The 24,553-nt window shown below is 50.0% G+C and overlaps 1 protein-coding gene across 3 annotated transcripts in view; it reads right to left on the bottom strand.

Annotated features, from left to right (window-relative positions):
- SRGAP3 (SLIT-ROBO Rho GTPase activating protein 3) overlaps positions 1 to 24,553 on the bottom strand; it is a 217,862-nt gene that overhangs the window by 107,761 nt on the left and 85,548 nt on the right. For all 3 annotated transcript variants that reach the window (XR_012247818.1, XM_073645018.1, XM_073645019.1), the window contains exons 2-5: positions 12,802 to 12,997; positions 9,212 to 9,374; positions 8,251 to 8,313; positions 7,988 to 8,173 (exon numbers count right to left, since the gene is read on the bottom strand). Coding sequence is in view for 2 of the 3 variants with exons in the window: in XM_073645018.1 (XP_073501119.1) it covers positions 7,988 to 8,173; positions 8,251 to 8,313; positions 9,212 to 9,374; positions 12,802 to 12,997 (608 nt within the window). In the remaining variant the exon portion in view is untranslated. The remainder of the gene's footprint in view (positions 1 to 7,987; positions 8,174 to 8,250; positions 8,314 to 9,211; positions 9,375 to 12,801; positions 12,998 to 24,553) is intronic.

The following is a 24,553-nucleotide window of genomic DNA, read 5'->3' as shown; positions in this document are numbered from 1 at the left end:
ATCAGCAGAGCGTTGTTTAAATTTGGCGCCAATCTCGCTGACTGGTCGTGGCCAACCGGCGGCCGCGACCTATCAGCAGAGCGTTGTTTAAATTTGGCGCCAATCTCGCTGACTGGTCGTGGCCAACCGGCGGCCGCGACCAATCAGCAAAACGGTGTTTAAATTTGGCGCCAATATCGCTGATTGGTCGCGGCCGGCGGTCGCAGAGTGGTGTTTAAATTTGGCGCCAATAATGCTGATTAGTAGCAGCCGCCGGCCGCGACCAATCAGCGAACCGTATTATAGCGAACCGTATTACTGATGACCGCAGCGGATCCGTCCCTCCCTTCACACTTGCCGGCGGGAGATCAGCGGCCCAAGCCGCTGATCTCCCGACGGTAGCCGCATGGAGGTCAGTGCCGCCCGTCGGGGTACTTGTGCTGCCAGCTAGCGCCGCTCATCTCCCGGCTGCATCGCCGCTGACCTCCGTCCTGCAGATGAGCCGCTAACAGCCGCCATCTTTTTCTGAAATCCCGCATCGCTGATTGGCCGCGGCCGGACCAATCAGCGAAGCGGGATTTCCTGGACAGACAGACAGACGGGATAAGACGATTACATATATAGACTAGATGGTGGCCCGATTCTAATGCATCGGGTATTCTAGAATAGGTATGCGGCCAACCGGGTGCAATCAGCAGAGCGGTGTTTAAATTTGGCGCCAAAATCGCTTATTGGTAGCGTTCAGCAACCGCGACCAATCAGCAAAGCGGTGTTTAAATTTGGCGGCAATATCGATGATTGGTCGCGGGCGGCGGCCGCGACCAATCAGCGAACCAGGTTAGTGAGGACTGGAGAGCGTGTCTAAATTTGGCACCAAAATCGCTGATTAGTCGCGACCAATTAGCTGAGCGGTGTTTAAATTTGGCGCCAATACTGCTGACTGGTCGCGGCCGCCGACCGCGACCAATCAGCAGAGCGATGCAGAGCGGGGTTTAAATTCGGCGCCAAAATCGCAGATTGGTCGCCGGCCGCGACCAAACAGCAGAGCGTTGTTTACATTTGGCGCCAAAATCGCTGATTGGTCGAGGCCGGCGACCGCGAATAATAAGCAGAGCGTTGTTGAAATTTGGCGCCAATCAGCAGTGCGGTGTTTAAATTTGGCACCAAAATCGCTGATTAGTCGCGACCGCGACCAATCAGCAAAGAGGTGTTTAAATTTGGCGACAATAGTGCTGATTAGTCGCGGCCGGCGACCGCGACCAATTAGCAGAGCGGGGTTTGAATTTGGCGCCAAAATCGCTGATTGGTCGCCGGCCGCGACCAATCAGCAGAGCGGTGTTTAAATTTGGCACAAAAAGCGCAGATTGGTCGCGGCCGGTGGTTGCGACCAATCAGCAGAGTGAGATTTAAATTTGGCGCCAATACTGCTGATTGGTCACGGCTGACAACCGCGACCAATCAGCAGAGCGGTGTTTAAATTTGGCGCCAATAATGCTGATGGGTCGCGGCCGGCGACCGCGACCAATCAGCAGAGCGGGGTTTACATTTGGCACCAAAAACGCAGATTGGTCGCGGCCGGTGGTTGCGACCAATCAGCAGAGTGAGGTTTAAATTTGGCGCCAATACTGCTGAATGATCTCGGCCAGCGACCGCGATCAATCAGCAGAGCGTTGCTTAAATTTGGCGCCAATCTCTTTGATTGGTCGCGGCTGGAGTCCGCAACCAATCAGCAAAGCGTTGTTTAAATTTGGCGCCAATCTCGCTGATTGGACACGTCCGGCGTCCGCGTCCAATCAGCACAGCAGTGTTTAAATGTGGCGGCAAGATCGGTGAATGGTCGCGGCCGCTATTTAAATGTGGCGCCCAAATCGGTGATTGGTTGCGGGCAGCGGACGCGACCAATCAGCAGAGCGGTGTTTAACTTTAGCGCCAAGATCACTGATTGGTCGGGTGTGGAGAGCACGACCAATCAGCGAATCGTATTGGTGAGGAGCGGGGAGCGGAATCGTATTAGTGAGGACCGGGGAGCACCGCTGCCTGTGCGGATACTTCCGCTGCGAGAACCCGGGACATGAGCGGGCTCTCACAGCAGAAGTATCCCGACCTGCAGCGCCGCTCCCCGGTCCTCCCTTCACACCCTAGCCGCTGATGTCCCCACAGTATCCGCATGGTGTTACAAAGGTCCGGACATTTGTGTTAAAAATCGCTGATTGGTCGCTGGCGCTGTCCGCGACCAATCACCGATCTTGGCGGCAAATTCAAACACCGCTGTGCTGATTGGTCGCTGACGCTGTACGCGACCAATCAGCGATTTTGGCGGCACATTTAAATAGCGGCCGCGACCAATCAGTACAGCGGTGTTTAAATGTGGAGCCAAGATCGGTGATTGGTCGCGTACAGCGTCAGCGACCAATCAGCACAGCGGTGTTTGAATTTGCCGCCAAGATCGGTGATTGGTCGCGGACAGCGCCAGCGACCAATCAGCGATTTTTAACACAAATGTCCGGACCTTTGTAACACCATGCGGATACTGTGGGGACATCAGCGGCTAGGGTGTGAAGGGAGGACCGGGGAGCGGCACTGCGGGTCGGGATACTTCTGCTGCGAGCAGTCGCTCATCTCCCGGCTTCTCGCAGTGGAAGTATCCGCACAGGCAGCGGCGCTGACATCCATGCGGCTAGGACCGGGGAGCGGCGCTGACATCCAATTGGTCGCGGCCGCTATTTAAATGTGCCGCACAAATCGGTGATTGGTCGCCGACTTGGCCCGCGACCAATCACTCATCTTGCGGCCTAAGTTAAACACTACAGTGCTGATTGGTCACGGACGCTGACAGCGACCAATCACCGATTTGGGCGCCACGTTCAAATATCGGCCGCGACCAATCACCGATCTTGGCTCCACATTTAAACACCGCTGTGTTGATTGGTCGCCGACGCTGGGCGCGACCAATCACCGATTTTGGCGCCACATTTAAATAGCGTCCGGGACCAATCCGCACAGCGGTGTTTAAATGTGGAGCCAAGATCGGTGATTGGTCGCGGCCGATATTTGAATGTGGCGCCCAAATCGGTGATTGGTCCCGGTCAGCGTCCGCGACCAATCAGCACCGTAGTGTTTAACTTTTGCGGCAAGATCCGTGATTGGTCGTGGGCCAAGACCGCGACCAATCACCGATTTGTGCGACACTTTTAAATAGCGTTCGCGACCAATTGGATGTCAGCGCCGCTCCCCGGTCCTCCCTTCACACCCTAGCCGCATGGATGTCAGCGCCGCTGCCTGTGCGGATACTTCCGCTCCGAGCACCCGGGACATGAGCGGGCGCTGGCAGCAGAAGTATCCCGACCCGCAGCGCCGCTCCCCGGTCCTCCCTTCACACCCTAGCCGCTGATGTCCCCACAGTATCCGCATGGTGTTACAAAGGTCCGGACATTTGTGTTGAAAATCGCTGATTGGTCGCTGGCGCTGCCCGCGACCAATCACCGATTTGGGCGCCAAATTTAAATATCGGCCGCGACCAATCATCGATCTTGGCTCCACATTTAAACACCGCTGTGCTGATTGGTCGCGGCCGATATTTAAATTTGGCGCCCAAATCGGTGATTGGTCGCGGGCAGCGCCAGCGACCAATCAGCGATTTTTAACACAAATGTCCGGACCTTTGTAAGACCATGCGGATAATGTGGGGACATCAGCGGCTAGGGTGTGAAGGGAGGACCGGGGAGCGGCGCTGCGGATCCGGATACTTCTGCTGCGAGCGCCCGCTCATGTCCCGTGTTCTTGCAGCGGAAGTATCCGCACAGGCAGCGGCGCTGACATCCAATTGGTCGCGGACGCTATTTAAAATTGCCGCACAAATCGGTGATTGGTCGCTGTCTTGGCCCGCGACCAATGACTGATCTTGGCGCCAAAGTTAAACACTATTGTGCTGATTGGTCGCAGACGCTGACCGCGACCAATCACCGATTTGGGTGCCAAATTTAAATATCGGCCGCGACCAATCACCGATTTGGGCGCCAAATTTAAATATCGGCCGCGACCAATCACCGATCTTGGATCCACATTTAAACACCGCTGTGGTGATTAGTCGCGGCCGATATTTAAATTTGGCGCCCAAATCGGTGATTGGTCGTGGGCAGCGTCGGCGACCAATCAGCACAGCGGTGTTTAAGTTTTGCGCTAAGATCAGTGATTGGTCGGGTCCAAAGACCGCGACCAATCATCGAATCGTCTTGGTGAGGACCGGGGAGCGGCGCTGCCTGTGCGGCTACTTACGCTGCGAGAACCCGGGACATCGCGGGCGCTCGCAGCAGAAGTATCCCGACCCGCAGCGCCGCTCCCCGGTCCTCCCTTCCGCATGGAGATCAGCGATGCCGGCGGTCCTTCCGCTGCTACCGGCCGGGAGATGAGCGCCTCGCGCCGCTCATCTCCCGGCTGCATCTCCGTCCCGCAGATGGGTCCGGCGGTCGAGGTCCTTCTGCTGTTGCCGGCCGGGAGATGAGCGCCTCACGCCGGTCATCTCCCGGCTGCATCGCCGCTCAGCTCCGTCCCGCAGATGAGCCGCTAACGGCCGCCATCTTTTTTTAGAAATCCCCCGGCGCTGATTGGCCGCTGCCGGACCAATGGGCGACGCGGGATTTCCTGGACAGACAGACAGACAGACAGACAGATGGGATAAGACGATTATATATATAGATGGAGGCCTGGATTTGGAATCACCCCCAAAATTAAAGTGGAAAAACACACTACAGGCTGATCCAACTTTGATGTAATGTCCTTAAAACAAGTCAAAATGAGGCTGAGTATTGTGTGTGGCCTCCACGTGCCTGTATGACCTCCCTACAACGCCTGGGCATGCTCCTGATGAGGCTGAGTATTGTGTGTGGCCTCCACGTGCCTGCATGACCTCCCTACAATGCCTGGGCATGCTCCTGATGAGGCTGAGTATTGTGTGTGGCCTCCACGTGCCTGTATGACCTCCCTACAACGCCTGGGCATGCTCCTGATGAGGCTGAGTATTGTGTGTGGCCTCCACGTGCCTGTATGACCTCCCTACAACACCAGGGCATGCTCCTGATGAGGCTGAGTATTGTGTGTGGCCTCCACGTGCCTGTATGACCTCCCTACAATGCCTGGGCATGCTCCTGATGAGGCTGAGTATTGTGTGTGGCCTCCACGTGCCTGTATGACCTCCCTACAACGCCTGGGCATGCTCCTGATGAGGCTCAGTATTGTGTGTGGCCTCCACGTGCCTGTATGACCTCCCTACAACGCCTGGGCATGCTCCTGATGAGGTTGTGTGTGGCCTCCACGTGCCTGTATGACCTCCCTACAACGCCTGGGCATGCTCCTGATGAGGCTGAGTATTGTGTGTGGCCTCCACGTGCCTGTATGACCTCCCTACAACGCCTGGGCATGCTCCTGATGAGGCTGAGTATTGTGTGTGGCCTCCACATGCCTGTATGACCTCCCTACAACGCCTGGGCATGCTCCTGATGAGACTGAGTATTGTGTATGGCCTCCACGTGCCTGTATGACCTCCCTACAACGCCTGGGCATGCTCCTGATGAGGCTGAGTATTGTGTGTGGCCTCCACGTGCCTGTATGACCTCCCTACAACGCCTGGGCATGCTCCTGATGAGGCTGAGTATTGTGTGTGGCCTCCACGTGCCTGTATGACCTCCCTACAACGCCTGGGCATGCTCCTGATGAGGCTCAGTATTGTGTGTGGCCTCCACGTGCCTGTATGACCTCCCTACAACGCCTGGGCATGCTCCTGATGAGGTTGTGTGTGGCCTCCACGTGCCTGTATGACCTCCCTACAACGCCTGGGCATGCTCCTGATGAGGCTGAGTATTGTGGGTGGCCTCCACGTCCCTGTATGACCTCCCTACAACACCTGGGCAGGCTCCTGATGAGGCTGAGTATTGTGTGTGGCCTCCACGTGCCTGTATGACCTACCTACAACGCCTGGGCATGCTCATGATGAGGCTGAGTATTGTGTGTGGCCTCCACATGCCTGTATGACCTCCCTACAAGGCATGGGCATGCTCCTGATGAGGCTGAGTATTGTGTGTGGCCTCCACCTGCATGTATGACCTCCCTACAACGCCTGGGCATGCTCCTGATGAGGCTGAGTATTGTGTGTGGCCTCCACGTGCCTGTATGACCTCCCTACAACGCCTGGGCATGCTCCTGATGAGGCTCAGTATTGTGTGTGACCTCCACGTGCCTGTATGACCTCCCTACAACGCCTGGGCATGCTCCTGATGAGGCTGCGGATGGTCTCCTGTGGGATCTCCTCCCAGACCTGGACTAAAGCATCCGCCAACTCCTGGACAGTCTGTGGAGCAACGTGACGTTGGTGGATGGAGCAAGACATGATGTCCCAGATGTGCTCAATCGGATTCAGGTCTGGGGAAAGGACGGGCCAGTCCATAGCTTCAATGCCTTCATCTTGCAGGAACTGCTGACACACTCCAGCCACATGAGGTCTGGCATTGTCCTGCATTAGGAGGAACCCAGGGCCAACCGCACCAGCATATGGTCTCACAAGGGGTCTGAGGATCTCATCTCGGTACCTAATGGCAGTCAGGCTACCTCTGGCGAGCACATGGAGGGCTGTGCGGCCCTCCAAAGAAATGCCACCCCACACCATTACTGACCCACTGCCAAACCGGTCATGCTGAAGGATGTTGCAGGCAGCAGATCGCTCTCCACGGCGTCTCCAGACTCTGTCACGTCTGTCACATGTTCTCAGTGTGAACCTGTTTTCATCTGTGAAGAGCACAGGGCGCCAGTGGCCACTTTGCCAATCCTGGTGTTCTGTGGCAAATGCCAAGCGTCCTGCACGGTGTTGGGCTGTGAGCACAACCGCCATCTGTGGACGTCGGGCCCTCATACCACCCTCATGGAGTCGGTTTCTAACCGTTTGTGCAGACACATGCACATTTGTGGCCTGCTGGAGGTCATTTTGCAGGGCTCTGGCAGTGCTCCTCCTGTTCCTCCTTGCACAAAGGCTGAGGTAGCGGTCCTGCTGCTGGGTTGTTGCCCTCCTACGGCCCCCTCCACGTCTCCTGGTGTACTGGCCTGTCTCCTGGTAGCGCCTCCAGCCTCTGGACACTACGCTGACAGACACAGCAAACCTTCTTGCCACAGCTCGCATTGATGTGCCATCCTGGATGAGCTGCACTACCTGAGCAACTTCTGTGGGTTGTAGAGTCCGTCTCATGTTACCACGAGTGTGAAAGCACAACCAACATTCAAAAGTGACCAAAGCATCAGCCAGAAAGCATTGGTACTGAGATGTGGTCTGTGGTCCCCACCTGCAGAACTACTCCTTTATTGAGGGGGTCTTGATAATTGCCAATAATTTCCATCTATTGTCTATTCCATTTACACAACAGCATGTGAAATTGATTGTCAATCAGTGTTGCTTCCTAAGTGGACAGTTTGATTTCACAGAAGTTTGATTCACTTGGAGTTAGATTCTGTTGTTTAAGTCTTCCCTTTATTTCTTTGAGCAGTGTATATATATATATATATATATATTTTTTTTTTTTTATTTGTTTTTTACATATATACTGTATATATTTTTTTTATATCCACAGACTGAAAAATTTGTTAGATATAATACTTATACAGCTGAGGACACGTTACAATTGTATCGAGTCCAGACAAACAGTGCTGCTCACACAGCTGCAGGGTCCGCCACAGTGTAACAGAGCCACAAATAACAGATGTCCATTCTCTGACAGCGAGCAGAGATAATGAAAATGGTGAAAAACTCAAACACAAAGTATGTTAGAAAGTTGCATAACTTATTGTTATGGCATGATTACATGTAGCAGGCAGGAAAATGCCTCGGTCTCTTTAAGACATAAAGAGAAGATTTATGTGTGTGCATATATCTGTATACGTCTCATTATTCCACCGTGCCTCCTGCAGCGCCTGTGCCCTTTAACCCCTTCGCGCCCGCAGTAATCCCGCACAGCACAGCGCCCCCTACCTTCTCCTTCATCTTTTCGATCTTCTTGGCGGAGCTGCGTCGCTGCTGCCTGTCTTCGTGGCGCAGGGCGTTGGGCCCGAGCTCCGCAGATTTGCTGAACTGTTTCTCCTCCTGTTTCTCTGCGTCCTTCAGCTTGCTCTCGGCATTAATGCTTTCTACGTGGTACATGTGATACGTCTTCATCACCTATGAAAGGTTTAAGCAGAAGGTGACATACAGCCCGAGACATAAAACTATGCACAGCGAATATCCCCAGGACTCACCGTATACAGCTCGTTTGTGACCTTCGCCAGCTCCTCGTGCATCTGCAGACCGATATCTTTACTCTGCAAGATACAGAGTAGTTGTTATGTACACTATACTTAAAGGAGGAGTTCATTATTCCTGTGCCCCCATGGCAACACTTCCTTTTCTATGCCATGTCCTTGAATGTCAAAATCAACAATTAAATTAATGTGAACACATGTATATCTGATTCATGCAAGTTAGTGTATGAGCATGATGTAGAGGGTGATCCAAATTATCCAACACAGCACCGAACTGGAAGGGTTGTCATAGGGATAGTGAAGTACCTGCAATGAAAAGTACTTTTCTGGCAATGCAGAGGAAGGATCCATGATAAAATTATATCCAGTGTCTATAATGAAATTGCAGAATTTTTTTATTGCACAATGATGAAGCTTTAGTTATATTAAAAGTAAGGAACAGAACTCATGGCAGAAGTGGAGCACACGGCAGAGGCGGGAGAACGGCAGAGAACGGTCACATGGCAGAGACAAGGGACACAGAGATGAAGTACATGCATACAGGACATACAGCAGAGTCGGGGAACACAGAGAACAGGACACATAACGGAGAACAGGGCACATGGCAGAGATGGGGCATATGCATAGACTGAGCACATAGCAGAGAACGGTGAGCGCACAAAGATGGCGCACATGGCAGAGGACGGGGCACATGGCGGAGGACGGAGCACATGCACAGACGGGGCACACAGCAGAGGATGGGGGAGGACGGGGCACACAGCAGAGGATGGGGGAGGACGGGGCACACAGCAGAGACACAGGCCATACAGCAGATGCCAGCCTGAGACCACAATGTGGACCCCAACGTGCCTCCTTGTAACCCGACATTGTGCGGTGGCAGCCTCCCCCAATGGAGAAGGGACAGCAGCTGGAAAACATTCCTAAGGAAATGAAGGCGTTTTACCCCCCTCATTCTCACCTTCTTAAAGAGTCTAATGACGTCCTCGCTGATGTGCGACAGCCGGACAATGACATTATTGAGGAAGATGTCATTCAGCGTGGCGTGGTCCTTGCTCTCACGCCTGGTCTGGGACAGAACCAGATACCAACAGTTCACAGGGGAGAGGAGATGCTGATCCTTCCTGAAAATCCCAAAACATTTACAGACCGGTGAGGTTAGCAGAGAACACGTCCCCTCTGAGGGTTCATTACATATGAGAAATGCCTTTAATTACAGTATTAATGTAATATTCAATGTTTCTAAAATTGTGCATGCCTCCTGATGGCAGCAGCTTACCCCCAAGTTCCGTAATTTTTGGTCCCCTTGATGCTGCTGAGTTGGGATCAGGACAGAATCAGTCTCCTCCTCCCTCTGGCAGCTGAGCTTATAGAAAAGAAGTCTTCTCAGCTATCCTGCCAGTACTACAGAGCCTCTGCTCCTTCCCTGACCAGCAGGCAGAAAGCTATTCCTATTCGCTGCCAGGCAGTAAACTGAGGGACACTGCAGAGACATGGCTTGGAGGGGAGTGACTGAGCATGTGCGACCGCAAACAGTTAGTTGTACATGCACATTGTTATACACTATGAACACCAGGTGGTGCTATAATCTGTAAGAAAATGGCAGAACTCTGCAAATATGGCAACTACTATTCATTTCTATCTCCCCTAATTCCTTGAGACATTATGGAATGACTGGAGTCGGGATGTGAAATATTCCAGTCATGTTTTTACACATTTCTGTTTTGGGATGAGCTAAGTGATTTCTTAAATGGTCGTCATTACAGTTCAAATATTGGGGGGTCACACAATTCCCCAAGACCCTCGGGAGACAAACCTTTCAAGTGACACGATGATACATTGTGTGACAGTGATACATTGTTACTGCTCATATCAATGCAGCTCTGCCTTTCTGGATTCTAGGAAAGCTGTGTAACCACTCCTATGGGAATTTAATGGGAGGCCCCACATATTACTATCCAGCTGTTATGGTTACTGCTGTAAATAAATGCTGCACTGTGTAAGACTCCACCTGCGCAGTAAATGCGTCAGCAGATCGGCCAGGATTTACGCTCTCATCGCCGCCCTCGGATAATAAACGCTAATTCTCATCTGGACGGGAAATCAATGGAAACTGAGTTTAGTAATTAACTGATGACCATCGCTACTGCAAGAAAACATGGACAGGAAGATGGATGTCACAGCAGTGTCATAACCTAAGGGGAACTACAAGCCCCAGCGTAGCAAAGGAAACTTGAGCCGTAGAGCCATTCACCAAGGCAGGGATCTGCCCACTGCAACACTCCAGCTATTGTGAAACTACAACTCCCAGCATGTCATGACTGGCACAACCGGTCCGGGCATGTTAGCATATAGGTGTAGTGCTGCTGGTTGACGATTTCTGAGGGCCCTATAGCAAAATCAAAAAGGGGCCACCCGTCATTGTCAATGCCTACTCCCCCATTGCCAGTTCATTGCCACCCACCTGAGATCCCCCACTGCAAGCCCCTGATATAATAGCTCATATCTGCATTGTAGGAGAGCCCCCCCATGGTGTGATCACTTCAGCTGCAGAAATAGGAGTCACAGCCCGGCCTTAGATAGAGCCCACGGGGCCCAAAGTCCTCACTGCCACAGACAGGACAGCAGTCCTATAGGCAGCAGGTGATGACGGTGGGGCATCCGTGCACAGTGTAAACAGGTGCATACAAGATCATCTGCTGCGAATCCACAACAAAATCCACATTTATTACACAAGAATTTGCAGTAAATTTCACCCTTGCTAATAGTAAAATCCGCAGCTTAAATGGAGGTGATGCAGACTTCAACAAATCAGCAGCTCAGGTCATTTTTTTACCAGCAGAATTTTTTCCGGAGCGTATCAATAAAATGTTGTAAAATCTCATTCACTTTGCAACCGTAGCGGTACTATGGATTTTCAGCCCAGAAAATGTGCAGCATATCCACTGCCTGTGAACGTGGGGTAAGAGCTCACAGGAAGGATTTTCTGCAAACTCTCTATGTGGATTTGTGCATGGAAAATCCACAGCAGAAAACAGTAGCAGATAAATGGATGAGACGTTCACAAACCTCATCAGCATTTTTATCTTAATTTGCAGCATGTCAGTTTATGTTATGCACTTTTTGTGGATTCTCCCCATAAGGCCATGTTCACACGTCCAGTATTTGGTCAGTATTTTCTATCAGTATTTATAAGCCAAAACCAGGAGTGGGTGATATATACAGAATTAGTGATGTGTTTCTATTATACTTTTCCTCTAATTGTTCCACTCCTGGTTTTGGCTTACAAATACTGATGTAAAATACTGACCAAATACTGAACATGTGAATGTGCTTTAGGCCACGGCCCTACTATCAGTATTTGGTCAGTATTTTTTCTCAGGAGTGGGAGACAAAACCAGGAGTGGGTGATAAATGCAGAATTGGTGACTTGTTTCTATTATACCTTTTCTCTGATTGTTCCTCACCTGGTTTTGGCTCCTGAGAAAAAATACTGACCAAATACTGATAGTGGGGCCGGGGCCTTAAAGTCAAAATTTTCTATAAACCTGTAATGAAATGCATCGATGATGATTTTGTAGACTGTTAAGGAGAATTCACAAGCGTGGATTTCAAATCCATTCACTCTTTTACCTTTTCTAGCCTTAAGGTCATGTGCACACAGTAAGAATTTGGTGCATAAATTTCTCCATCTCTTGGCAAGAAAAACGCTGATTCAATTAGGTGCATTTTGATGATTTTTTTTTTTACCTGTGTTTTTGGTCCAGTTTTTTCCCCACTTATTAGTATGAGTGAAATCTGCAGCAAAAAAACTCTGAAAGAATTGACACTGCAGATATAAATCTGCAAGTCAGAAATAAGCAACGTGTGCACGAGAATTCAAGGTTCTCAAAAAACTTTGCAGGCATCAGGAAACCCTACAGGTTTTGTGACATATCTGCGCAGAAAAAAAAACGTGACAAATCTGCAACGTGTGCACAGGCCCTTAAAGGCAAATCTGCACTGAAATCCAGATGATTTGTTGGGTTCTTGCCGTGCCAGATGTTTCAGCAGGGCGCATTTACCATGAGGTTCATCTATGTCCTCAGTTCTGACTCCTCGGCACTGCCCGCTGACAGTTTCTGGTAGGGGCTCCCAGGGCATAGGTCACCAATTTCGATTTCACCCCCTCTGTGATCATCACTCTACTCTTAGTATAGGAAGTGGTCCATTACCAATCCCCCTCCCCATAGTAATTACTGTGGACTGATGCATCTGCCCTGGGGCAGATGTAGCAGTTGTACCCAGGTCCCGGTGTATAAGGGGACCCAAAATGGCCCATGGTTGGTTCCTGATTTTGCACCTTGTTCTGGTGACATTACTCCGGTCCACATGTGATCACGTTCTCGGCTCGCCCAGCTGGCAGCACATAAAGTACGAGTTATTTCAAGACTTTCCTGCCTCGAAATATCTGAAAATGACAGGTTATTACACCACGCGCCCACTGCTTATCTAGAGGGCACCGGCCGCACCACGTGCTGGAACATTAACCCCTCATTTCCCGCGGCTTACTTGAAGTGATGCTGCTCTCGAGCGTTGCGGACCTTGGAGGAGAACCTCTCGGCCAGTTTCTCCAAGCTGCGGGAATATTCCAGTTCGATCTCAGCCTTTCTGCGGAAAAACTCTTGTAAGTCCTGGAGAAGTGACAGCCGGGACTCGGATTGCTGCTCCAGGCACTTAAACTGTTCCACCAGCTGGCTGCGGATCTCTGCGGAGAAGGAAACACGGAAATGGACGGTCAGACGCGCTGCCCTCGAGGACGACCATTAATAACTTGGCTGGCAGGAGATGAAGCCTTGAGAAAGAGGTCACCTAATTACAGTGTACGGGGAGGCTTCACGTGTCCTCCAGAACAAGGAGCCTCAATGTCATACAAAGAGGTAACCACAGAGTACGGAGGAAGGTGGCGCCATCACATGACAGCGGACGCTGCTGACTGTTTCCATATACAACATAACCTTCCACGCTTAGTTATATGAGAGCAAACACTGCTGTCTCCATATACAACATGACCTTACAAGCTTTGATAGATGACAGTGAATGCTGCTGACTGTTTCCATACACAACATGAGTTTCCAAGCTTTGCCCATATGAGAGAGGAGACTGCTGACTGTTTCCATAACCTCAATACTGCTTCCAGGAGCAATGCTGGTACTCACAGAACCACAAGAACAATGATTTCATGCTGCGGCATCGGCGAATGGACTTAGTATTCTAATGGGTTGGACCGGAAGTGCGCTATGCACTAGAAAATATCTTCCCCCACAGTGACGACATTAGGTGTTTTCGTCCCTGAAACTTTCCCATATCTCAAGGTCAACTGTATTCAGGGCTTGGGGTTCCCATAACTTCTGTCACTCGGCTCCGTCTAGCTCTTGTAAATGTCTCGGAGCGTCTACAATGTATCAGCCATAGTTACAATCTTTCTGTTCGTCATTGGGGACGCCTGCGGCTTCACATCTGGTCCTTGCTTTGGCTTCTTGTCAGGACCTTGGACAGCTGCCCTAGAATTTCCTCAGGGCCTCCCCCACCTTCTCCATGCTGCGTCCTCATAGCTATCGGCCCCCGATCACCTCTGCTGACAGAAGGATACGTGCCCAGCCGAGACCCCCATATCAGCGTGTTCTAAGGACGCATTCATATGTGCGACGTTCGTGGTCCAAGTACGGACCGGAAGTGGGTCTCCTGACCCGATCACCACAGCCTCATACATACCTTTAGACCGTGAATGTCGGACGTGTGACCGGCCTTATGAAGAGCCAGATCAGGATCCTACAGTCCATGGACATTTATTATCCCAAACAACAAGGCTTAATCCAATTCTTTTACGCTCCGTACACTACAACTCCCAACATATCCCATCCACTGAACACGACCTAGCTGTTACACTCTACATACTACAATTCCCAACATCACCTGATCAATGGAAATACCCGTAATACACATTGATATCTAGGACGCTATCAGGGGACATCACACCGTTCTTTGGGGCTACCCTGTGTCACGCAGGTCCTCGGTCCTCGCCTTTCGCTCTCATTCTGGGGATTGATTACAATCCTCGGATTTGATATAATTGCCACTTGAGCCGCACATGTGTCTCGTCCCCGGGAGACCAGAGACGGCACGTATCGGAACGATGGAAGCCGAGTTAGATGGAGCGATCCGCCGGGGATTCCCTGAGCTGTGTGTCCCTGCAGATAACCTGACACCCCGACACCCTGCACTGCCCCTTTAAATCCTCCCTTTCCGGCTCCTATTTTAGCTCCAAGTGATTTTGTAATCTGTAATTAGCGGCTCTGCGGGGAGCGCTGCGGGGAGCACTGGAGGGGGAAGCGGCTGCAGAGCAAAACTGGATCTGAGGAGAAAGCCACCATCACAGGAGAGGCTTGTGTTAGATCTCTGCTTGCTGCCAGACACATCAATTACAAGCTCTGATGATTCTCCATTACAGGGCCCCAGTAGCAGCACAACATCCCCCCCCCCCCATCTATGGGAAAATGCCAAAAATATCTCTGATTTATAATAATTCTAGTCTTGGCTGAAGGTTTGTTACAATGTATCCATCCAGTCAGGACAATCCTCTGTGACCTAAACAGTCAGGACCCCGGACTGATACATTGTAACAAACTATCAGGAGAGAGCTTTGTGCTGCTGATTTTTTTAGCTCACAGAACATTGTCTAGAATGGATGCAATTGTAGCAAATCCTCAGCTGTGAGGTCTGAAAACAAGCAAGTGACAGCAAGCAAGAGATAATGTAAATGGAGGGCTAGAGAAAGAACAAAACCTAGCGGTGTATAGTGGTAATGATTCCAACATTGTATGGAACTGAAGTGTTTTATAAACTCGCTGTATGATGCTATTATAGGTTCAAGCTATGGAAACACTATGTCATCACCATTACTATGAGGTCCCCATACAGTACTGCCATATAGTGCTATCTACATACTGTATGGCCATACTGTCATACGTATACTATACGGGTATTTTATCGAAACTACATGGTAATGTCATTCGGCATTTTACAGCAATACAGTATGGCACTATATGTGTTCCCAAATGGTAATATTATGTAGATATTATATGGCAGTGTTGCATGTAGTGTACTGTGATATATTCATACTATATATGAAAATTCATTGTACTCAGTACGATACGGTAGTATTATATAGGTAGTATTTGGCAGTATTATATGGAGATAATAGTAACATTTGGGGACAGCAATGGGGGAGCGGTTGGCACGGATTAGGCCAAAATGTTGCACTCTGAAGACTCCACTTGTCAATCCACATAACATGCCGAGTATATTTTACTCCAGTCACCTCCAAAGCTGCTTTCCACATTCTGTTGGTTGCCCTTAGAAATGGGAAATAGTTTATCTAGACAGAAACGTCTCCCATAAACACAGCTTTCTTGCTCTGTGACTAAGATCTGAGCCCACAACGGCTGCACTTCATAACAGTAAACCAACAGAAATATGAATGCAGCTTTGAAGGTGACTAGAGTATAAAGCCTAATATTGGGTACTGAACCCCTTTTATTATATTCATGCACTAAACCCCAGAGAATCTAATTGGATTATTTCATTTTTTTTGTACCTGGATACCTATGAAAACCCAAAAGCAGCAAGTATAGTCGTAGGGAAGACGTTCATCCAACAACTGTGTGCAACCGCGGCTTCTGGTAATTTGATATAGAAAAGATATATAATAAAAACAGAAACCAATATATGAGTATAACTCTGTCCGGTGGGCTTTAATTAGGATTATTTTAGGTGGAGTTCTTCTTTAGTTATCAGTGATGCAGCGCAGCCCTTATCTCCCAGTATATAATACACAGATGTTCCCGATATTTCCAAATCATACTGCCGCCAACTTTAGAAAAGAGGAAATTGAATCCCTCGATCGCCCGCGAGGTCACCGGAACTTTCCTCATCTTTTCCCGGTGAAACGTAGAAAGCTCCAACTGAATTATTCCAAAAGAAAACCGATACAAAGCAACAAATCCTCCCCCATAAATAACCCTGCGCTCCATTAACCATTTAGCAGTAACGGGAATCGATAACCTGTCCGAACCCAGCGAGGGGATTGATCGCAGGATTTACTGACCCAGCAGAACACTTGATATAATGGCAGCTCTGCTGAGACAGAGAGCGGAGGACAGCGCCAAAGCTTTTCTGCCTAATTGCCCACGCTAAGTGCAGGGAGGGAGTACAGGACTTCCCTGACTATACAGGGATGGATGGATCTGACAATATATAGCGGTATTATTTATACACTGTATGGCAGAATTATTTAGATTTTCTGGCACAGTTCTATTATATACTACTGTTGACTGTATGGCAATCTCATGAATGCACTATGTGGCAGTATTAAATGGAGGCCATATACAGTGGGTACGGAAAGTATTCAGACCCCTTTAAATTTTTCACTCTTCGTTTCATTGCAGCCATTTGGTAAATTCTCAAAAGTTCATTTTTTTCTCATTAAAGTACACTCTGCACCCCATCTGGACTGAAAAAAAACAGAAATGTAGAATTTTTTGCAAATTTATTAAAAAAGAAAAACTGAAATATCACATGGTCATAAGTATTCAGACCCTTTGCTCAGACACTCATATTTAAGTCACATGCTGTCCATTTCCTTGTGATCCTCCTTGAGATGGTTCTACTCCTTCATTGGAGTCCAGCTGTGTTTAATTAAACTGATAGGACTTGATTTGGAAAGGCACACACCTGTCTATATAAGACCTCACAGCTCACAGTGCATGTCAGACCAAATGAGAATCTTGAGCTCAAAGGAACTGCCCAAGGAGCTCAGAGACAGAATTGTGGCAAGGCACAGATCTGGCCAAGGTTACAAAAGAATTTCTGCATTACTCAAGGTTCCTAAGAGCACAGTGGCCTCCATAATCCTTAAGTGGAAGAAGTTTGGGACCAGCAGAAGTCTTCCAAGACCTGGCCATCCTGCCAAACTGAGCAATCGAGGGAGAAGAGCCTTGGTGAGAGAGGTAAAGAAGAACCCCAAGATCACTGTGGCTGAGCTCCAGAGATGCAGTAGGGAGATGGGAGAAAGTTCCACAAAGTCAGCTATCACTGCAGCCCTCCACCAGTCGGGCCTTTATGGCAGAGTGGCCAGACGGAAGCCTCTCCTCAGTGCAAGACATATGAAAGCCCGCATAGAGTTTGCTCAAAAACACATGAAGGACTCCCCGACTATGAGAAATAAGATTCTCTAGTCTGATGAGACGAAGATAAAACTTTTTGGTGATAATTCTAAGCGGTATGTGTGGAGAAAACCAGGCACTGCTCATCACCTGCCCAATACAATCCCAGCAGTGAAACATGGTGGTGGCAGCATCATGCTATGGGGGTGTTTTTCAGCTGCAGGGACTGGACAACTGGTTGCAATTGAAGGAAACATGAATGCAGCCAAGTACAGAGATATCCTGGATGAAAACCTCTTCCAGAGTGCTCTGGACCTCAGACTTGGCCGAAGGTTCACCTTCCAACAAGACAATGACCCTAAGCACACAGCTAAAATAACAAAGGAGCGGCTTCAGAACAACTCTGTGACCATTCTTGACTGGCCCAGCCAGAGCCCTGACATAAACCCAATTGAGCATCTCTGGAGATACCTGAAAATGACTGTCCACCAACGTTCACCATCCAACCTGACGGAACTGGAGAGGATCTGCAAGGAAGAATGGCAGAGGATCCCCAAATCCAGGTGTGAAAAACTTGTTGCATCATTCCCAAGAAGACTCATGGCTGTATTAGCCCAAAAGGGGGCTTCTACTCAATACTGAGCAAAGGGTCTGAATACTTATGACCATGTGATATTTCAGTTTTTCTTTTTTAATAAATTTGCAAAAATGTCTACATTTCTGCTTTTTTTTCAGTCAAGATGGGGTGCAGAGTGTACTTTAATGAGAAAAAAAATGAACTTTTTAGAATTTACCAAATGGCTGCAATGAAGCAAAGAGTGAAAAATTTAAAGGGGTCTGAATACTTTCCGTACCCACTGTAGGACTGTAGTGTCGTATTATGTGCATATTGTATGGCACAATCATGAGTACGCTGTGGCAGTATGATATGGGGACTATACAGTACTGTACAGTGATCTACGCATAGTGTATGATTTCACAGCATAGTAATATAATGAGAAGCACTATATGTTGGTCTTATTTAGCTGCTCTATAGCAGTATTATATGGCTATTATTGCAGTGTTACTCTGTATCTTTCCTCAGATTTTAAGCAGACCCTGCTCCGGCACTGACGTACTCGTTTTTTCCTCTCTGTATATAGCCGTACACCTTCTCAGCCTATTTACGGCTTTCACAATCCATCCCTCATTCTGCCCCCTCCAAACCCCAGGACCAGACACATGACTCTTCTCCAGCCAGAATATTCCAGGCAGAGTTAAATATTGTTCTGCAGTCATGCATGATCCGTCTGGAGCCATTCCCAGAGTTACCAAGGTGACGAGGAAAAATGAGCTGCACATTATAGTCAGGACTGTCCAACATGGCTGCAAAACCTGTCAGCAGGGCCCAAATACCAAATACTCACATAACGCAGCACCCTAAAGAGCAGAATGGCGGAGCTTAGGAGCAAGAATCGGGGACCTGCTGTAAAAGTCCGACTTTCCAACTGACCCCTGATAATGCCCTCGCTCCAAATCGCAGACCCCTGAACGGACTCCCAATCGTGCCACCAAAGCACTGGGGGTCTTGCTACAAAGCTCAGACTTGATCTAGAAAATCTAGGGACCTGCTGCAAATCCCGGACTTCCCAAATGTCCCCTGATGATTTTCTTGTATCACCAGGGAACTGCTGCAAAATTCACACTCCTCAAATGTCCCTGATCATGTCCTCGCTCCAAAACTCAAACTCCTGACCTGACCCCCGATTGTACCATTGAAGCAGTGGTGGTCTTGCTGCAAAACCCAAAATCCTCAACTGTCCCCAACCATGTCCTTGTAGTACCGAGGACTTGCTGCAAAACTGGACTGACCACTGATCCACTGATCATGCCCTCGAAACACAAGGGGCCTGCTGCAAAATTCGGACTTCCCGACTGACCCCTCGATCGTGTTCTTGAAGCACTGGGGACCTGCTGTAAGATCAGAGATGCTTCTCCATCCTTGATGAATCCTTGCCCGTAGACCTCTCCTCTTAGCAGCTCCAATGGCGGCCATACTGTTTGTCACCCAGTCTTCACATGAATTGATAACTCGCAGTCTCTGGACTCTGACCGTGCTACTCTTTACCATCAGAGTCTGTCCGATATTTCTCACTGAGAGGTCATCGCAGGCCTGGAAACGGATGAGGGGCCATACATTCCAGGATAGGAATGAGGGGTGCCATACATACCAGGATAGGAATGAGGGGGAACTATGCTTTCCAGGATAGGGATGAGGGGGTACCATGCATATCAGGATACGGATGAGGGGGTACCATGCATACCAGGTTAGAGATGAGGGGGTACAATGCATACCAGGTTAGGGATGAGGGGTACCATACATACCAGGATTGGGTATGAGGGGTACCATACATACAAGGATAGGGATGAGGGGTACCATGCATATCACGATACGGATGAGGGGGTACCATGCATACCAGGTCAGGGATGAGGGGTACTATACATACCAGGATGAGGGATGGGGCACCATGCATACCAGGATTGGGGGATGAGGGGTGCTACGCATACCAGGATTGGGGGATGAGGGGTGCCATGCATTCCAGGATGGGGATGAGGGGTACCGTGCATACCAGCATAAGGCTGAGGAGTGCATACATACCAGGATTGGGGATGAGGAAGCCATGCATACCAGGATTGATATGAGGGGTGCCATGCATACCAGATTTGGGAAGAGGGGTGCCATGCATACCAAGATGAGGGATGGGGTGCCATGCATATCAGTATTGGGATGAGGGGTGCCATGCATACCAGGATTGGGGATGAGGAGGCCATGCATACCAGGATTGGTGATGAGGGGGCCATGCATACCAGGATGAGGGATGGGGTGCCATGCATATCAGTATTGGAATAAGGGGTACCATGCATACCAGGATTGGGGATGAGGGGGCCATGCATACCAGGATGAGAGGGCCATGCATACCAGGATAGGGATGAGGGGTACCATGAATACCAGGATTGGGGATGAAGGGGTATAATGCATACCAGGATAGGGATGAGGGGGTACCATGTGTGGCGCCCCTGAGGGTTCGACCGCCACAGGGATGCTGCACTTCTCTAATGGAGTGTAGTGTTCCTCCTCTGAGGTAAGAACAGTGTGATAGTCGTGACCCAACCTTTGCATCCAACACCACATTTCTCCACTAGAGGGGGCTAGTATGCACTAGGTGCTGCTCTCCTGGTTACAGGGCGACTGGGGAACCAAGAGTTAGGGGAACCAGTTAGTGGGTGAGGGTGGAGGACTTACAAGTTAGTTACCCTTTAAATTTCATATTTAATAAAAAGCCATCTTGGGTTTTGGTTCTTTAACTGCTCTTTGATTGTCTTTATGCTGTCAATTGCGGAGGGTACTGTGATCTCCCACCCTAACGCGGATCCTGTGTGGGCCCGCATCGGATGGAGACACAGCCCTTGTGCCCCGGCCTTGGGACGAGGGGTAGGTTGTAGACAAGGAATGTCTCGACCCGGTCAAGAACCACGACCAAGGAGGCCCGGAGCTTAAGAGTGTGGCTCCACAGCAAATGGATCCCGGGGAGGATGCAGACAGAGCGGTGTACGCCACCTGTCCTCGCCAACCTGATATATTCAGAGAGAGTCCGGCTGCAAGAGGGGTACCGGCCCCCGACCTTGCTACTCCATGTCCTGGTCGGGAAAGCCCGGCAGGCCCTGAGGATCCCACCGGGTATCGGACGGAGCGGAGCTGCCACCCGTACCCTTGTTCTGAGAGGAGCTCAGAAGGAGACAGGGCCTATTTGCACACACACGGACAGGAAAGCATTCGGTCTGTAGTTCAGGAACACTCTGGTGTAGGGTCCCGACTGAACGCTTGACTTACTCGGAGGTTGTCGGACCCCCGTCCCTGGTGACCGCAGGACTCCGCGGGGAGCAGGGAGTCGCCTTCCTTCTGCCATCTATGTGAGTAAAGCCTTGGAAGTTCACCCCTATGGCCTCCGGACTGTTTATTCTGCGCTACACCGCGGCGCCCGTCTTCCTCTACTACTACCCCCTCCATCCTGTCACTCTGCCCTGAGGCCTCGCTCCGCCTGTGGGGAGTAGTAATAACTCTGGCCGTCATAACACCATGCCTCAGCGGACTGCAGCGGCGCTGGTGGCCTTCACCAGGTGCCACAGGTGGCGTAGTCGTAAACCAGCCACTCAACCTGGATAAGCCCATACCATCCTTTTAACTGTGACGGCCCTGAGCACGGGTCGGGTCCGGGCCACGGCTGCACCCCATCTCTCCATCACAGGACCCGACTCCGAGTTCCCCATCTACCAGGGTAAAGAAAAGGGCTTTTTCGAGTAAGAGGCGTCACACATGCATACCAGAATAGGTATGAAGGGGTACCAGGCATACCATGATAGGGATGAAGGGGTACCACACATACCATGACAGGGATGAGGGGTTATGAATACCAGGATAGGGATGAGGGGGTACCATGCATACCAAGATAGGGATGAGGGTACCATGCATACCAGCATGAGGGATGGGGTGCCAAGCATACCAGGAAGAGGGGTACCATACATACCAGGATAGGGATGAAGGATGGGGTACCATACATACAATGATAGGGATGAGGGATGGGGTACCATGCATACCAGGATAGGGATGAGGGGTGTCATTCATACCAGAATGAGGGGTGGGGTGCCATGCATACCAGGATTGGGGGATGAGGAGTGCTATGCATACCAGGATGGGAGTGAGGGGCCCATGCATACCAAGATAAGGTTAAGGGGGGCATACATACCAGGATTGGGGATGAGGGCTGCCATGCATACCAGGATGAGGGATGGGGTGCCATGCATACCAGGATTGGGATAAGGGGTGCCATACATACAAGGATAGGGATGAGGGGTGCTATGCATACCAGGATTGGGATAAGGGGTGCCATGCATACCAGGATTGGGGATGAGGGTTGCCATACATACAAGGATAGGGATGAGAGGTGCTATGCATACCAGGGATAGGATGGGGAAAGCACATAACAGGATGGGGGAACAGGATTGAGTAGCACAAATATCAGGATGGGGGGCCACAAATACCAGGATGGGGGGCCACAAATACCAGGATGGGGACAGCACATAACAGGATGGGGGACCATATACCAATAAAAATTCTCGCCACCCGGGCATAGAACAGGTTCAATAGCTAGTCAAATATAATGATGAAACTTTTCATATGGAAACACACTTAAAGGGCTTGTCCCACGAACAAAGTACATTTCAATTTATAGATCTTAAAATAAAATTAGCACATTATTATTATTTATATAGCGCCATTGATTCCATGGTGCTGTACAGAAGAAGGGGTTATATACCAAGTAAAAATATCAGTTACAGTAAACAAACTAACAATGATAGACTGGTACAGAGGGAAGAGGACCCTGCCCTTGCGGGCTTACATTCTACAGGAACGGGGAGGGAGACAGTAGGTTGGGGGTTGCAGCAGCTCCGGTGTTGTTGAGGTGGCAGCAAGCAAGGTCATGGCAGGCTGTAGGCTTGTTTGAAGAGATGGGTTTTCAGGTTCCGTCTGAAGGATCCAGGTGTGGTGGATAATCGGACGTGTTGAGGCACAGAATTCCAGAGGATGGGGGATATTCGGGAGAAATCTTGGAGGTGATTGGGTGAGGAACGAATAAGTGTGGAGGAAAGAAGGAGGTCTTGGGAGGACCGGAGATTACGTGAGGGAATGTATCGGGAGATTAGTTCAGAGATGTACGGAGGAGAGAGGTTATGGATGGCTTTGTAGGTCAGTGTTAGTAGTTTGAACTGGATACGCTGGGCAATTGGGAGCCAGCGAAGGGATTTGCAGAGGGGGAAGCGGAGGAGTAGCGAGGCGAAAGATGGACCAGTCGCGTAGCAGAGTTAAGGATGGACTGGAGGGGTGTGAGAGTGTTAGCAGGTAGGCCACAGAAGAGGATGTTGCAGTAGTTGAGGCGGGAGATGATGAGGGCATGCACAAGCAGTTTAGTAGATTGAGGGTTGAGGAAAGGATGGATTCTGGAAATATTTTTGAGCTGGAGGCGACAGGAGGTGGCGAGAGCTTGGATGTGGGGTTTGAAGGACAGGGCAGAGTCAAGGGTTACTCCGAGGCAGCGGACTGCCGGTACAGGGGAAAGAGTGATGTCGTTTATTGTGATAGAAAGATCAGGTGGGGAAGATATGTGAGATGGGGGAAAGATGATGAGTTCAGTTTAGTCCACATTGAGCTTGAGGTAGCGGGAGGAGAAGAAGGATATGGCTGCTAGACATGCTGGGATTCTGGACAGCAGAGAGGTGACGTCTGGGCCAGAGAGGTAGATCTGGGTGTCATCAGCGTACAGATGGTACTGGAAGCCATGGGATTTTATGAGCTGTTCCAGGCCAAGGGTATAGATTGAGAAGAGTAAGGGGTCCTAGGACAGAGCCTTGAGGGACTTCAACATAGAGGGGGCGGGGAGAGGAGGTAGCGTGGGAGTGGGAGATGCTAAATGTGCGGTTAGAAAGGTATGAGGAGATCCAGGCTAGGGCAAGGTCTGTGACGCCAAAGGAAGAGAGGATCTGTAGTAGGAGGCAGTGGTCAACTGTATCGAAAGAAGAGGACAAGAGTAGAAGAAGAAGGAGTACAGAGAATTGTCTGCTAGCTTTGGCTGGAAGTAAGTCATTGGTGATTTTGGTAAGGGCAGTTTTGGTGGAATGGTGGGGGCGGAAGCCAGATTGTCGGCTGTGGAAGAGAGAGAAGAGAAGTGGGAGGAAAGTTCAGCGTGAACGTGTTGCTCAAGGAGTTTGGAGGCAAATGGGAGCAGCGATATGGGGCGGCAGCAGGACAAGGGATGGCTTTTTGAGGATGGGCATGATTGTTGCATGTTTGAAGGCAGCGGGGAAGGTACCAGAAGATAGTGATAGGTTTGAAGAGATGGGTTGGGGATGGGATGAGTGTGGGGGTGAGGTTGGGGAGGAGGTGAGATGGGATGGGGTCGAGTGCACAAGTTGTGAGGTGTGATTTGGAGAGGAGACGAGTAAGGTCTATCTCCGTGATGTTGGGAAGGGAGGTTATGGGGAAAAGGCAATGGTCCGGTATATAA

Source organism: Phyllobates terribilis, unplaced genomic scaffold (genome assembly GCF_046119375.1).
Source record: "Phyllobates terribilis strain yellow unplaced genomic scaffold, ASM4611937v1 Scaffold_8__6_contigs__length_399053987, whole genome shotgun sequence".
In the NCBI taxonomy this organism is placed as follows: Eukaryota; Metazoa; Chordata; class Amphibia; order Anura; family Dendrobatidae; genus Phyllobates; species Phyllobates terribilis.
The sequence above is the reverse complement of the archived record's forward strand: the minus strand, read 5'-3'. Positions and strand labels throughout refer to the sequence as shown.